The 15,962-nt window shown below is 36.6% G+C and overlaps 1 protein-coding gene across 4 annotated transcripts in view; it reads right to left on the reverse strand.

Annotated features, from left to right (window-relative positions):
* Window positions 1–13,334: 13,334 nt before the first annotated feature.
* Window positions 13,335–15,962, reverse strand: part of MS3_00008540 (uncharacterized protein) — a gene marked incomplete at both ends in the record, with an annotated part of 28,287 nt that continues 25,659 nt past the window's right edge. For 2 of the 4 annotated variants that reach the window (XM_051216869.1, XM_051216870.1), the window contains one exon: window positions 13,335–14,472. In XM_051216869.1, coding sequence (XP_051065496.1) covers window positions 14,180–14,472 — 293 coding nt within the window. The remainder of the gene's footprint in view (window positions 14,473–15,962) is intronic. The other 2 variants (XM_051216871.1, XM_012941532.2) reach the window with 2 other exon arrangements.

Raw genomic sequence — 15,962 nt, forward strand, 5'->3', positions numbered from 1 at the left:
ATCCCAGCATGAGACTTTTAAAAACCAGATAGTGGTATATCCTTGCAGCAAATTATTAAATCTAATGATTTGTTGATGTATTCACTTCTATAGTTTTTCGTCCTTTTATTATTTTCGTAGCTTCTATCATTTAGAATACTGTGGAATACAAAGATAAATAAATTAATAATCCTGTCAGTAAAATCTAGTTTATGACTGTCGTTAGACAAAACCTAGTTACCACATTACCATTAATGGTGAAATTACAATTAAGAAGAAAATCACATATCAATCTATCCTCATTTCTCAGTGGTAAGTTGTAAAGTTCACACTGAGTACCATGATGTAGCTTTACTAAGCTCCATACTTATGCTATTTGGTATATGAGTAAGATCATGAGCGGAAAATCAATACACAGCCTTAAAATCATTTGTGAACAGAACTGATTTATTTATTTTGTAACAAAGTAGATATGGCATACATAAGCTATAAAGAATCCGATACCTAATACACTCACTTACATTGCATCAACTGCAAAGCGCTAAGTAGAAAGTTCATTTTAGCTATCTGCGTACCATCATAGATGAACGTAGAGGATCTGATGCAGACGCAAATGCTAGTATTTGCAAAGCAAGGACCGCATTCCTATAATTGTAGAATATATACAACTCGAAACAACTGTCAACCAATATCAAAGTCACAATTTTCAATACGAGTGTCAAATTAGTTAGTCCTATGGTATGGAGCTAAAACTTCGAGAAGTACTTCAACTATCATCAATAAAGTACAAGTATTTATAAAAAATTGTCTACGTAAGATAGTCAGTGTCCGTTGACCGGATACCATCAGCAACAGCCTGCTGTGTGAGAGAACAAACCAGCTTCCATCTGAAGAGGAAATTAGGAAAAGACGTTGGAAGTGGATAAGACATACAGTTCGGAAATCATCAAACTGCATCTCGATGCAAGCCTTTACCGAAATCTTGAAGGAAAAAGAAAAAGATGAAGATCAAGGAACACATTGCGTCCGAAATTAGAAGCACACATGAAAAGAATAAATAGCAGCTGGAAAAAACTGGAGAAGATTGACCAGGACACAGTTCGATAGAGGGTCCTGGTGGATATACCAGTAAATAAAATTGAAGCATATATTTCGTTAACTTTGTTTAAAAGAAAGATGAGAAATTAGTATAATTACGTTTCAAATACTCATTTGATCTTCTGCTTTCAGTATTCTTACATTCACAGTGTTATAAAACGAATTCAATGTACCATTTAATCATATTTCAGTTGATTATCTTTATAAACATTATTATTACACTTCTCAATTCTAGTTAACAATAATGTCTATGTACTCTTTCTTCAGACAAATAAATCAAAGTTTCAATTTTCTTGATTATTTATACAACAAAATGATTTTGTTAGAAAAGTATTTCCAATTTGATGGTATGATGTATAACATTTACACTTATTTTTAATTTCATATTATTTGTGTAGAAATATGAGAATTATTAACAAATAGAATGAACACAAACAACATACAAAATTATAACTGTAACAGTTTAATTAAATATTTGCTAACTAACATATTACTAAACATTATTTATGAGTAATATGTTTAACCATCATTAACTGTAGTTACAAGAGGATGAAGTGTTCGTATACTGAAGAGTGGTAAAATGTATACATTTGTGGTGTGGCGTCGAGTCGCGATTGATTATGATCACCACTACAAGAAGACTAGGTGCCAAATAACCGATAAGATCCCCGTAAGCCAAATATCAGAAAGTAGTTGATGGCTATAGTCGAGATGTATTTGTTGGCAACCTCGTGGTATCGAAAGAATACCGAGATCGTGCCAATGGAATACAAGTGTGGTTACTGAGCGTAACCAAATCCGTGCAAGGTCACAATCAACGGAAGGAAGAATGTCTTTAGTACAGTTAAACAAACAAGTACAGTAAGACAATCACTGGTACAATTGGTTACAATAATAATTGTTCCCATTAGACCAATCGAGGCACAATATTTCCACACAAACGTATACACAAGGCTACATGGATCTCACCGGACCACACTACAGAGAACCAAATAGATCATATTTGCATCAGCAAAAAATTCCGAGGGACAATGGAAGATGTGAGAACCAGGAGAGGTGCTGACGTAGCTTCAGATCACCACCTAGTTGTGGCCAATTTAAAACTGAAGCTAAAAAAGAACTGGACAAGTGGACAAACAGCAATACAAAGGTTCAATACAGCCTTCCTTCGAGATACTGACAAACTCAATGAATTCAAGATAGCTCTCAACAACAGATTCCAAGCCTTTCAAGATCTACTGAAGGAAGAAGAAACTACCATGGAGGACAACTGGAAAGGCATCAAGGAAGCATTAACTTCAACGTGTCAAGAGGTTCTCGGTCTAAAGAAATACCATCATAAGGAATGGATCTCTACAGAAACACTGGACAAGATCAAAGAAAGGAAGAACAAGAAGGCAGTAGTAAACAACAGCCGAACACGAGCAGAGAAAGTCCAAGCACAAGCTGAATACATAGAAGCAAACAAACAAGTGAAGAGGAGCATTAGAGCCGACAAGAAGAAATACGTTGAAGAACTAGCAACGACGGCAGAAAAAGCTGCAAGAGAAGGAAATATGAAAAAGCTTCACGATACAACGAAGAAACTAGCAGGGAAATACAGTAAACCAGAGAGGCCGGTCAAAGACAAAGAAGGCAGGAAAATAACCGAAATTCAACAACAGCGTAACAGATGGGTAGAATACTTCGTGGAACTCCTGAATAGGCCGGCTCCAATGAATCCACCGGACATCGAAGCAGCACACATAGATCTTCCTATAGATGTCAATCCACCAACTACGGAAGAAATTAGAATGGCCGTCAGACAAATCAAGAACGGGAAAGCAGCAGGACCCGACAGCATACCAGCTGAAGCACTGAAATCAGACATCGAAGCAACCACAAGCATGCTTTATCTTCTATTCAAAAGGATTTGGGAGGAGGAACAAGTGCCGATGGACTGGAAAGAAGGACACCTCGTCAAGATTCCAAAGAAAGGAGATCTAAGCAAATCTAAAAACTACAGAGGCATTACACTACTGTCAATACCAGGGAAAGTCTTCAACAGATTGTTGCTGAACCGGATGAAGGATGCAGTAGACGCCCAACTTCGAGATCAACAAGCTGGATTCCGTAAGGATCGGTCGTGAACAAACCAAATTGCGACACTACGGATCATCGTCGAACAATCAGTTGAGTGGAACTCGTCACTATACATCAACTTCATTGATTATGAAAAGGCATTCGACAGTGTAGATAGGAGGACATTATGGAAACTTCTTCGACACTACGGAGTTCCTGAGAAGATTGTCAATATTATCCGGAACTCATACGACGGACTACAGTGCAAAGTAGTGCATGGAGGACAGCTGACAGATGCATTCCAAGTAAGGACCGGAGTCAGACAAGGCTGTTTACTCTCTCCCTTCCTCTTTCTTCTGGTGGTCGACTGGATTATGAAGACCTCGACATCTGAAGGAAAACACGGAATACAATGGACAGCTCAGAATCAATTAGACGATTTGGACTTCGCAGATGACCTAGCCCTCCTATCGCATACACATGAACAAATGCAGATAAAGACAGCCAGTGTAGCAGCAGTCTCTGCGTCAGTAGGCCTCAGCATACACAAGGAGAAAACCAAGGTCCTCAAATTCAAAACGAAGAACAGCAATCCAATCACCCTTGATGGCGAAACTCTGGAAGATGTAGAATCCTTCACATATCTGGGAAGCATCGTCGATAGACATGGAGGTTCAGATGCAGACGTAAAGGCGAGGATTGGCAAAGCAAGGGCCGCATTCCTACAATTGAAGAACATATGGAACTCAAAACAACTTTCAACCAATATCAAAGTGAGAATCTTCAATACGAACGTCAATGCAGTTCTACTGTACGGAACTGAAACTTGGAGAACTACAACAACCATCATCAAGAAAGTACAAGTATTTATAAATAGCTGTCTACGCAAGATACTAAACATCCATTGGCCGGATATCATCAGCAACAGCCTTTTGTGGGAGAGAACAAACCAACTTCCAGCTGAAGAAGAAATTAGGAAAAGACGATGGAAATGGATAGGACATACATTACGCAAATCGTCAAACTGCATCACGAGGTAAGCCCTAACTTGGAATCCTGAATGGAAGCGGAAAAGAGGAAGGCCAAAGAACACATTACGTCGAATAATAGAAGCAGATATGAAAAGGATGAATTACAACTGGACGGAGCTAGAAAGGATTGCCCAGGACAGGGTTGGATGGAGAATGCTGGTGAGTGGCCTATGCTCCTTCACGAGGAGTAACAGGCGTAAGTAAGTAAGTATTAGACCAATCACGTCCTCCTGATAAAAGTAGGTCACTACACACTCGCAGATGGTATATGTGAAATATTTAAATAAATTTAGTCACTCATCACATACTTTTGCTTGGCTCAGTAGCACTTATACACATATATCCATTATCGATTTAGCAATTAAGGCTTCTGAATTATTCCCTGTTTTATTCGGTGAGACTATAATTTATGGATGACCTATGAGCAACACTATAGTGACATTGAGAATGTCCACCTATCTACAAGAGCTAAATGAAGGTTATAGACCTGTAGGAAGAATAAATATTATGATTTGCAGTTGGTAGTTAAGGTAAGCAACTAAATTTAAGGTTTCTATCACGAACTGATACCACCTATAGTGCCAAAACGGTGTTTAGCCAAATGGATGAGTGAATTTAGCACCAAAATCTAAGACCTGTTATCTTATACCTGTTTGGTTCATCCATAAATTATTGTCTCGTACTTTACTGCCCACTTACTGTGTATTGAGTATATTGATATTGTGTTCAATTGCAATTTGGCCCTTGTGCAATAAAAGGTTCTCAGTAAAACGTTCTAAATTGTGTTCAGTTTTGCGAGGCTAGAATAAAAGGTAAGAACAATGTATTACACAAAGACCAAATTTCAACTGAACACAATATCAATATACACAATACAAAGTAACTGGGTAGTAAAGTTTGTAAAATTAAGAAATCAAAAACTTTCATTTTACTTCGTAACATAATAACCAGCATATTGTAACAGATCAATCACGAATAACTGCCAATAAAATTATAGAAGACTAATCAACAGAAGCGACCAAACAAAAATTTCGCTCCAACATATTAACTTACTTAACAACCATATAGGATTAAGTTACGTATCGAAAGTCGTTAAACAGATACATGTATTCATTTATTGTAATAATCACATTCCACTATTTGGTTAGTAACAAAAGCATGTAATTTTATTTCATCCATATTAGTTAAGAGACGTTTGGTAAAAGTGCAGACAGCAGTGTCATTCCACCACAAAGAACATAAGTTAAAATGATTGTCCAAACAACTGAGAAAGTATATAAATCTAACAGGAGAGTTAGCTGACAAAAAAGCGTATTGTTGTGGTGTCTGTACGAAACAATAATTCTTTTGTACATAATGTCTGTCTGATTTTGAGTTCCCAAAACAATACGTTCGTTTGTGTTCATCTAGTTCTCTTTAGTCTAAATTGTGTTATTTCTGGAATTCCTAGTTCGTATGATAATTCAAACACTTCTACTCATCACAATTGTGTAAATAATTAAAATTTCATATAGAGCCTTTCAGTCCTACATCCGAAGCAATAGTTTATCACCTATAAATGGTTTAATTGTCCAGTATAAATGTGATAACTCAAAATAAGCGTTTCAGTAATTTATTTCAGTTTTCAAATCACTTTAGCTTGTGAAACCACTCGTAACGTTTAAGTCAATAGCCTCTACACATTTCGTTTGGCAAGGAATTTGTAACTCGGCCAAACACTACAACCCCTGAGTAAAGACGATTGGTAAACTTACTTCTCTTGTTGCAGAACAGGCGTATTTTTCTGTTTTTAGAAGTTATAAGGCTGTCAATTTTCTTAAAACCTAGGAAGAAGATTAGATCTACTGCTACCATATCATGAATGGAATGGAAAAGCATAAGAGCTGCACTGATACGAATTCCAAATATCTTTACTGGCCATAATTTGAGCTATTCTGGTTAAATTGTACATATCTACATTTACTTCAACTTATCGCTACATGTTCGACTGAAGATAAATAAGTTCATTAACTTATAGTCGGAAGCTAACAAAATGGACTAACTATCACCATATAGGAAGACATCATGCTACAAATATGTTAGAAATCATTGGACATATTTAATAATGAACATCTTAGACAATCAATAACCATTATATTTTTGTTAATGTTGGAAATGATCACTGTCTTCTCGAGTTACAGAGTAATGGTATGGCTTCCATCGAGGTCACATCTCGCGATTAATACTTAAAGTGAATTTTTAGTGGGGCCCTTTTATTTGCCGTTATTTTGATCGGACGATGTTCGTTGAAGGGCTCACCATTTTTGTGGCCCGTGGATCTGACTCCTATTTAGATCGTATAAATGTTTGTTATCGTCTATTCTCGTATATAATCGTCGACTTAAATCACGTTATCCAATAACGGAATTAAATAAGTCAAATAAAGGGAATGGGGTTTTGAGTACATATATTTTGTATATGAGGTGAATGGAATAGAAGGAAGAGAAGCGACGCAGAGTGGAGATGGCTGGTAAGCCAACTCCATTTTAGTCAAGCGTTACTCAATATTTATAGTCAGACAAAATAAAGCTACAGACATGTGATTAATGGGATAAGAAGGGCACACACATATACGCTCATATAAAAACAGTCTAGACTGATAAGCGAATAAATAACAAGGTCAAAGTATGGCTCAAGTAGAATGAATAGAATGGGATGTCCGAAAGCTAGAGTAAGGTATATGAGCTTAATATAATAACTGACACTACAAATTGTCCTTTCACATTATCCACGTCCTGTGACACCTTAGACAACTATATTGAACAAACATGACAGTCAAGAAATGTATTAGGAAGGCTAGATAAATGCAGAGTGCAACGACTGTTTCATGGACTAGTCCATGGAGTTCAACTGATTAATCCATATTATTCATCCTTGACCTTGAAGACGTTCGATAGACTGTTCAGCTATCAGTGATATGTTATCTAACTTGGAAATTATTCAACCTGATGGATGATTTGTCTAAGGTTCGTTAACGTTTCACTGGCCCTAAAAGAATGGAAAGAAGTCGATCCATATTCAGATTTATATTTCTAATGTGTTTAAAGATTAAAATATCTGCAATTAAATATTCCTCCTGAATGTCTAGATTCCTTCTGAAATTGACGCATAGTTTCGTCTTCTAGATGAATTCACACAATGACTCAACATTATGATGGTAAGGTTATATCATTGTATGAATCAATTTCCAAGATTTCATTATGCTTTATGGTCTATATTTGGGAGAGAATTTTTAAATGACATTATATGCCATAACTATAACACGGTTCCCTTGTACGTTCAGTTGATCAATGTTTAAAATAACATTGACTTGTGTAAAATCCATTCCCTTACGTTACAGATTAACTCCTGTAGATTAATTGATCAACTTACGTTACAACTTAATCTCTTGTAAATAAAACTAATTGACTTAAACCTGATCTCAAAAAATTGATTTCACTGAAGTGATGATTTTCAGTTAATTGATATTTATATATAAATATCTCTTGGCTTATTATCTAGATAGATTAACGAACAACTCTAAGATACCAATTGTTGAATGAATACACATTATCAAACACTGTAACTACATTTTGATCGATATATTTACTGATATTTAGTTATCCTTAGGTGGAAATGAATGATACTGGGAAACACGTTATTATCATTGCATAACAATGCAAGAGAAGAAGTTAAAAATGAACAACTTAAAGTCAAAACAATGGAACTGTCTTGTTTATTTTATAGATTTTGATTATAGAAACAGTTGTGGTAAGTCATATGTTTAGTTGTTCTATTGAAATAAATTGGTAAAACAATAAGTGAGGATCGGCTCCACACTAAGAATTAGACAACCATATTGTTCAACTTATCGACTTAAATCATTTGCTGTGATATAGATCGTTGTTTTTCCAACAAATGCGTTCTACTACAAACTACTTCCTTTATTTTCCACAGACATGTAGCTATATAGTTCATTTCGAGAAGTAGTTTAAGACAGAAAACTGATTTTCTTCAAAATTCGTCGACTATATACCACTGCGTTAATGTACCCAATGTCATGATTTTCAATATTCGCGATGTATTTAGCTCACTGTTTGATTGGTATAGTCATTGCCTACATTCTTAACAAAATCACTGAAGAAAAGTTGCATCCAGTTACCGTATAGAATCGTTCTACTTTTTTATTGTGTTGCGTTGTAGATTTTTCAATTGTTTAACGGGGACAAGATTCCATTATCTGATTTGAAATAAGAAACACTGCTATTCAGAATCAGTGGTTTTCTTATCTTTCTATTCATGAAATCACCTTGATTTAAGAATCCTATTGGTTGTAATCATCTACTCAAGTTGATATTCTAAGTATTGTGAATGTGTGTTTGCCACAGCTGGAGTGATGATTGTCATCTACAGTTATTGTAAATAATTTCGATCGAGGACGTATGATTAGTAGTTCATTTCCAATAGCTTCAAAAGAAATACTGTCCACATATCTCGCTATGATAACACAATAACCAGGAAATATAGCATATTGCAAATTAGCAATGATATTGCCACTCAGTAGCCTTTAGTTAATGTCATTTTAGTGATTCTGAAGAGGTCCCTCGTTCCGAGTATAAGTGATTATCGTTTTTTCTGGCACAATAATCAGCGACGACCAGATATAACAGGTTCACTATACCATGTAGGTGGAATGCTATCAGATTGATCCTGGATATTCAGAAACTCAGTAGGTATTCAACCTAGCTATATCACATAAAACTATCATATTTTCTCTGAAGACAGAGAATGGTTCAACGTTTACGACCTTATATTTTTTCCCTGCAAGAATGCTAAAGTATCAGAGTCAACAAATCAAAATATTATTATGTAATTTTTTATTGAAAATAAAATATTTTTAAATGGTTCGCTGTTCTGTATGTTACACAGACACTAGTATCTCCGAGATAAAGTTCCTATGTTTATTTAGAAATATGACGTCTATTCAGTCTTACCAAAAATGATACCCAGTTGAAAACATCGAAGTTGGTTTATCTCCCTATCGAAAAAAGGTTCATATGATCGTCTCACAATTTTGTACCGGCAGTTTATCACAAATAACAGAAGACTTGTGTAACAGTAAGTTTTCGTGTGTGTTGACATTACCAGCTCAGTAGTCTAGAGGTTAAGCGCTCGCGCGCGAGACAGATAGGTCCTGGGTTTGAACCTCGTGAGGCGGGATCGTGGATGCCACTACTGAGGAGTCCCATACTAGGACGAATCGGCTGTCCAGTGCTTCTAGGTTTTCCATAGTGGTCTACCTTCAATTGACTCTTGAATTCCACTATTAAACTGAGTTTCGCTTAACTTTTTGTGGTTTATTAAACTGTAGTTCAATACTACTATGTGATTTACTGGTATATCTCAAGAGTGTATCAAGTAATGTCCTGGTTTAATGTAAAAGCTAATATTATGGTTGATCCCAATGGAATAATGAATAAATAGTACATTATAGTTTTTAAGTAAAATATAGGGTCAGGATTTTCAGACTGTGAACTTAAAGAACTATTCGTAAGCTACTGCAGATCATCAAAGTAGGTGATCTGTGATTACTAATCACCTTGAAAGATTACAAGATATCGACCTGATGTCCTGTGAGATGTTTGGCAATTGCATTGTTTAGAGTCTTTCTCTTGTTCTGAGGCTTTTTGGAATATGTTCAACAAATCTAAGATACGATCACTGCTAACGGTCGTTCCTTAGACTTTCGGTTAACCTAGATTTGATTTGTTTTCGTTCTTCGTCGTATTCAGAGCCTGATAGGATGAGTCTACGATAATCTATCAATGCAAGAGACTTAGTAGGAATCCACTGATTCTTCGTAACCCTTTGGTTTAAAGCACAAATAGATGTCACTGCTGTTTCCACAGCTGCTTGTATATCTTTCCAAGCGACATCTGGGTCAGCCTCGTTTTCAGAACTACCTAAATGTGACCTCGGTTGTTCCTGGAATCTACTTTTAGCTTCCTCGTCACTGAGTTAGACTCTAATGGGTCTTCGTAATGTGGTTTCCCTACGTCCAGAGAGGTTCAGACAAATGCGTGCTCATATTAGAGCATGATCGGAGTCCAAACAGGTATTCCGGAACGAGCGACAGTTTTCTATTGAGCCTCTCCAACGATGACTGATGGCAATATGGTCTACTTGAGTCCACCGTTCGTTTGGTGCAGGCGGCCACCATGTTAGACGATGTCTCTCTTTATGCTTAAAATTAGTGCTTGTTAAGAATAAAAGATTGTCTGAGCACAGTTGCAATAGACGATCACCATTATCTGTTACCTGAGCCGGAATACTAAGGGACTCAACTAAATGTCTTTCTGTTTGGTTTAAGCTACTTATCTGAGCATCAAAGTCACCTCCTACGAGTACTATGTCTGAACGTTTAGCTTCCTGAAGAAGTTCAGAGAGCTTTCTGTAAGTCATCTTCCACATCATCCAGCTTGCAGTCAGTGGGAGCGTAGGCAGAAACGACGAAAAGGTAACGACGTGTGTCTCTATACTTCCGAGTTCTTACAAAGCCGTTTAGCCAAACAGCACATAGACGACTGTTAACGGGGATCCATTTTAATAGTACTTGTTCTGCCCTCGTACATAGTGCTATGCCTACACCTGCCAGTCCACGAGAACTACCCTTCGGGGCGCCAGATACACGACGGATTTATCTCGTCGGCTCACCGTTTTGATGAGCTGAGGTCAAGTGAATGACCACATTAAGATCCTGTATGTGTGTTTCGGAGACATAGCATACATCAATGGTACGAGATTCTAGGGTTTTAACCAAGGAGGCCTGCTGGTCGATTTGATATAGGGTGCGTATGATGAAGGCTCCAATGTGTAATTTGAAGCGAGGTTTCAATAGACCTGGGACAGTGTTTTGCGCACTACAATCGTTGGCCATGGTGACACATGAGGAGAAAGTCAAAAGAGCAAGTTTAGAGTTGAAAGTCGACATAGGAAGAGTAATAGGAATTGAAGGAGACTGATTATGAATACAGTGACCTTGAGCGCTGTTAGGGATATGAGGGCAGTTATCACTTCCCGGTTGCCCACGCCGTGGAAGGGTTCTTCTGGAGGTACCTGAAAAGGAAATTGGGTTAGGGGTGATCTTAGTAACCTGAGAGCGTGATCGCAGTATCCAAGGGACAAATGCTTGAGGTCGGTCACACACGACCCTTTTGTGAATAATTTTCGTGTTAGCTCCATACTTATTGAGACCTTACCTCCAGAGATAGGTATCCGTGGGATAAGGCACTTTTATGGTCGACCTTTTATAACCCCACCCCTCCTTATGGTAAGGAAGCATCGCTGTTATGCTGGTTGTCTTAAGAAAACACCATACTGTCATCACACCTCTGTACAGTCAGCAGTACGACTTCTCCTTCGGACCTTGAGTTTGCTGCTTTTAGTCTTACCGTTCTTCAGCCGACCTGTCTGGCATTGTAGGATCTTGAAGGACGATTGTTCCAACCAGTATAGTTCGACTGGTTCATCACGATAGACAAACCCGACCATCACGTCAAGGTAGCAGCAACGGTCGGAATAGCTGGAATACATCACAAATTTTTTCTCATATTATCATAAAGCAATCATATTTTACTGATGTTTATTTCTCCTACCCGTCTAGGGATATAAAGGAACTGAGGTTTAAGATCATTTCTTATTATCTTAAAGGAATCGTGGTTTAAATGTTTGGTGTTAGAGAACAAGCCCATTGGATTTGGAGATTTGCAATATTTTGACTCTACCGCTCATAGCCTGGCATACATCAGACTATCCAGATCTTTGTTTAAAAAAAACTCATGCGGTGACATTATGTACAAACAGCAACGGTTACCTTTATTTATGAAGTATGATTAAAATATCTATTAAATGGCACATAATGACAAATTATCCCCAAATCTGATTGGTGTTCGATGATTAATGCAAGTATACGAGGTTCAAACAATTGTACACCCATTTTGGAATACAAGACACAATCAATCATGACTATCAAATGTATTAAACCAACTATGTTGGTTATTTTATGCCCAATTACGTAATCAATTCTAAACAATCATCTGGATCTTTCTATTAGGCCTTTATCGGTCTGATCTATTAATATTGGACACATTTTAATTACTTGACACTCCAGACACATTGCAGACCAAGCCTATCTAGTTTAATTCTGGATACATTTGATTACATTCCGGAGTATTTCCATACTATAGTGATTATTCGTAATTCTAATGCCAGCGTTATTATAATTGTGGTACAAGTATTGAAAGTCCCATGTATAGTAATGATTACAGATAGTTGGCAGGAGGCTCTAAACGTAGGTTTTACGCTGTTCACCACTCGTCAGCAAGGTACACCTGCAGTCTTGAGGAGAATGATGCTCCCTGATGAACTTGACCCAGTGTCACCCAGCTTCACAGTCAGGAACGTTACCATTGAGCTATCCGGGCTACGACTGACCTCCTATAGGACTGAGATGTATTTAAAATTAATTGGTCACTGGGTAGTGGCCAATGTTATGTATGTTAAATTCTTCTTCGTGTTTATCGGATTCTATCGATCAATTTGCAATGAGGCCACTAGTTTAGGTGACTCAACATCAAGTACACTGTGTTCACTTTTATCACAATTTGTAACATTTGTGGAAAATGATATCACTTCTATAAGATTGAAGTAATGGTCAAATTACTGAAATAGGTAAAATACACATTCAGGTAAAGAGTAATCGGTTGCCATGTTGCACGAAGAGAACTAATCCAGATACATTAGGATGCCCAATTAAATATACAATGCTCATTAGAATGCCTGATTAAATATACAATTACCATTAGAATAAATAGAGGTGTATAAGTAAAATACTACAATGTAGATAATGAGTTAAATAGATCGTTGGAGTTTTCGGATTACACAGAGCCATCAAAATCTTGAGAGATGAAATATTCCGACCCTATGTATTGAAATATTTTGGACCACTACATATTACGATGCCCTAACTGTAACTTCATTCAAAAATACCGGACTGGATTAAAGAGCTCTGTTAATAAACCCAGTAATCTAATAAGAGCTCAGATACCAGACTTTAAGTCGCATTCAAGTAAAAGCAATTAGTACTAACCCACTGCTCAAACCGAATTGCGTGGAGCTCGATCTAAGCCCGTTACTCGCAGATTGACAAGTTAATACTTCAACCAGTAAGCACAGTAGTTCTATCATCACTATGTCGACAGTAAGATGGCAAAGTAAAAAAACCTCTACTCTGAAATGTATTATTATAAAATTAAAACATGGAAAATCAGCCAAATAAGAAATAAACAATACTAATAATACTACTACTATGGAAATTATCCATAATAGCACAGAAAAATTTCAAATTGAGGCTGTGAGGGGACAAAACCTGGAAAATGCACAAGACAACATAAATAAACATACAGTTGGCAGCATAAAAGATACCTACACAGAATAATAACAATAATAAATAAATTACCAGCTTACATTATTAATCCCCTTGAACGAACGATAAAAATACAAGTATTGGGGTAAAAACAAAATGAAATAAAAGATTATATTACTAACGAACGATATCAGTAGTTAAACAAAATCAGTAAACGATAATTAATCAACTTCGCAATTAAAAATAACAAATAAGCAAATGCAAAATCCGCTCAAATAATAAGTTATATGATTAGCTGAATAAAATTATTATACAGTCTCAAATCATAGATTTTATTGTATAACTATATAGGTAAATAGATCAGATAAATAGGGGACTAAAACAATTTAATGCAGTATAAGAAAAATGTGACAAGCGTAAGTGCAGGTTCAGAGGAACCCACCGGTTTGTCAATTGGTCAAAACGAAAATAAAGTGGGTTTTTAGTTTTTCCAAAATAAAGGAAACCTGGAGGCAATTAAATATTGATGATTATAACGGACAGTAGAAAAAGAATGCTGATTAGAATTTTAATCAACATCATTGAGGCTTTCTAACCTACTATTGTTAGATGAAGAGATAAGAGGAAAATCTCTGGGTTGACTGCATCGACGAAAATCAAGCATTGAAGATAATTCTGTGCGGATACCAAGCGGTGGATGATAGGCAGTAGTGTTTAGATCTTTTGAGCATGGTAATGAAACTGACAGTTGTGGAGGACTTGGAGATATACTAGTTGAATGATAAGTACTGGAATAATTTTCATGTGGGATAGTGTTATTTTCAGGAGAGGCTGGGGGATCCGGAGTCCAGTAGCACTCACCTATATTGGGAAAAAAACCTGCATGTGTTTAGGACTATACTAAAATAATCTATATAACATACAAAATACATTGTAACTGAGAAAAAACATCACAGTCAAAAAAAATCCCAATGAAGATACTGTTTGTTAAGTATACAACATATGGATGTGGAACGAAAGCCGTTTCAGGATTTTACTGTAAACAGGTAGTGATTAATTTTAAGAAAGCTGTATGGAATTTCATTTAAATAGATTCTTTTACCAATGGGTCAAAAAATCTAAGAGGGAACGTTTGATTTATGGTATAGCAACTCACGTGCAATTGAGTTTGTTCTCATTTAACTCAGTTAAGCCCTTTTGTTAACTTATTTAGCGAACAAAGTCATCCGTACTATAACAACTTATTGTACCTTTATTATTGTATGAAATATGTAGGCTTGAACATTGCTTACCGCCTACGCATATATTCATTCTGCTAGCTTTATTATTAACTGCTTAATTGATTCGATGATCCATTCATTTCCCCATATATATATGCATTTACACTCCACACTCTCGGTCCGCTGGCTCACTCATTCGCACGATTGCTTTGTGGTCTGAGTTATCTGCTAATAAAACTGTAGTCGCTGCTTCTCTTTGCCTTCTGATTTCAAACACCGTTGAGGATTATATGGTAACGGTTACGAGGGTGATTGGTCAACGAAGCACAGCCACTACAATGGTTTATATTATGTGGTGGCTTTAACTAGGCAGCTAATGGGAACCATGAGGGACTGAGCAGTTAATTCGTCCTTATATAGGATCCTTCGGGAGTTTGCTACACTATTTCGAGCTCATGACCTTTAGATCCTACAGCAAGTTCATTATATTCAGGTTAATTAGCTAGTGGCATCTAGTAACTTACATTTCCTGATGGTCCTAGGCTCAATACCTGTTAGTTCTGTAGGGTGGGGGCTAATTCCCTATAACAACTGTCTAATGCTTTCTGGTTGTCCAAACAAATTCGTTTTGTTATGCAATTCACAACTGAAGAAGCTAGGACTTAACACTACATACTAAGAAACGCTTAACAATCCTCAAGGATAGTGTTGGTCCTAAATAATGAATATCGATTGCAATAAAATTGTGGGAAGCGAACAAATCGACAAGTGAATAACTAAATTGCACTGAATTCACTCAGATGAAATGTCGAGTTCGTGACACATTATCAGTATCATCTAAAAACAGTACTATATCAAATCTGACTCTACAACTACTATTTATGACTGTGAAAAAACCCCAGACTTATGAATAAAATTTTGATGTACAGGAAGAACAATAGATATATGTAAGTTGATAATTTATGCAGAATTCACTGACATGAAATTATATTCTAATCTAAGGAGGGATCCTAGAATTTTGGAATACAGGATATGAAACTTCATCTGTTTTTTTAGAACTTAGCAAACGGTGAATGTTCGTAACATGCTACACGTCACTGTATAGATGCTTAATTGAAGTGAGACACTAAC

Source organism: Schistosoma haematobium, chromosome 6 (genome assembly GCF_000699445.3).
Source record: "Schistosoma haematobium chromosome 6, whole genome shotgun sequence".
In the NCBI taxonomy this organism is placed as follows: Eukaryota; Metazoa; Platyhelminthes; class Trematoda; order Strigeidida; family Schistosomatidae; genus Schistosoma; species Schistosoma haematobium.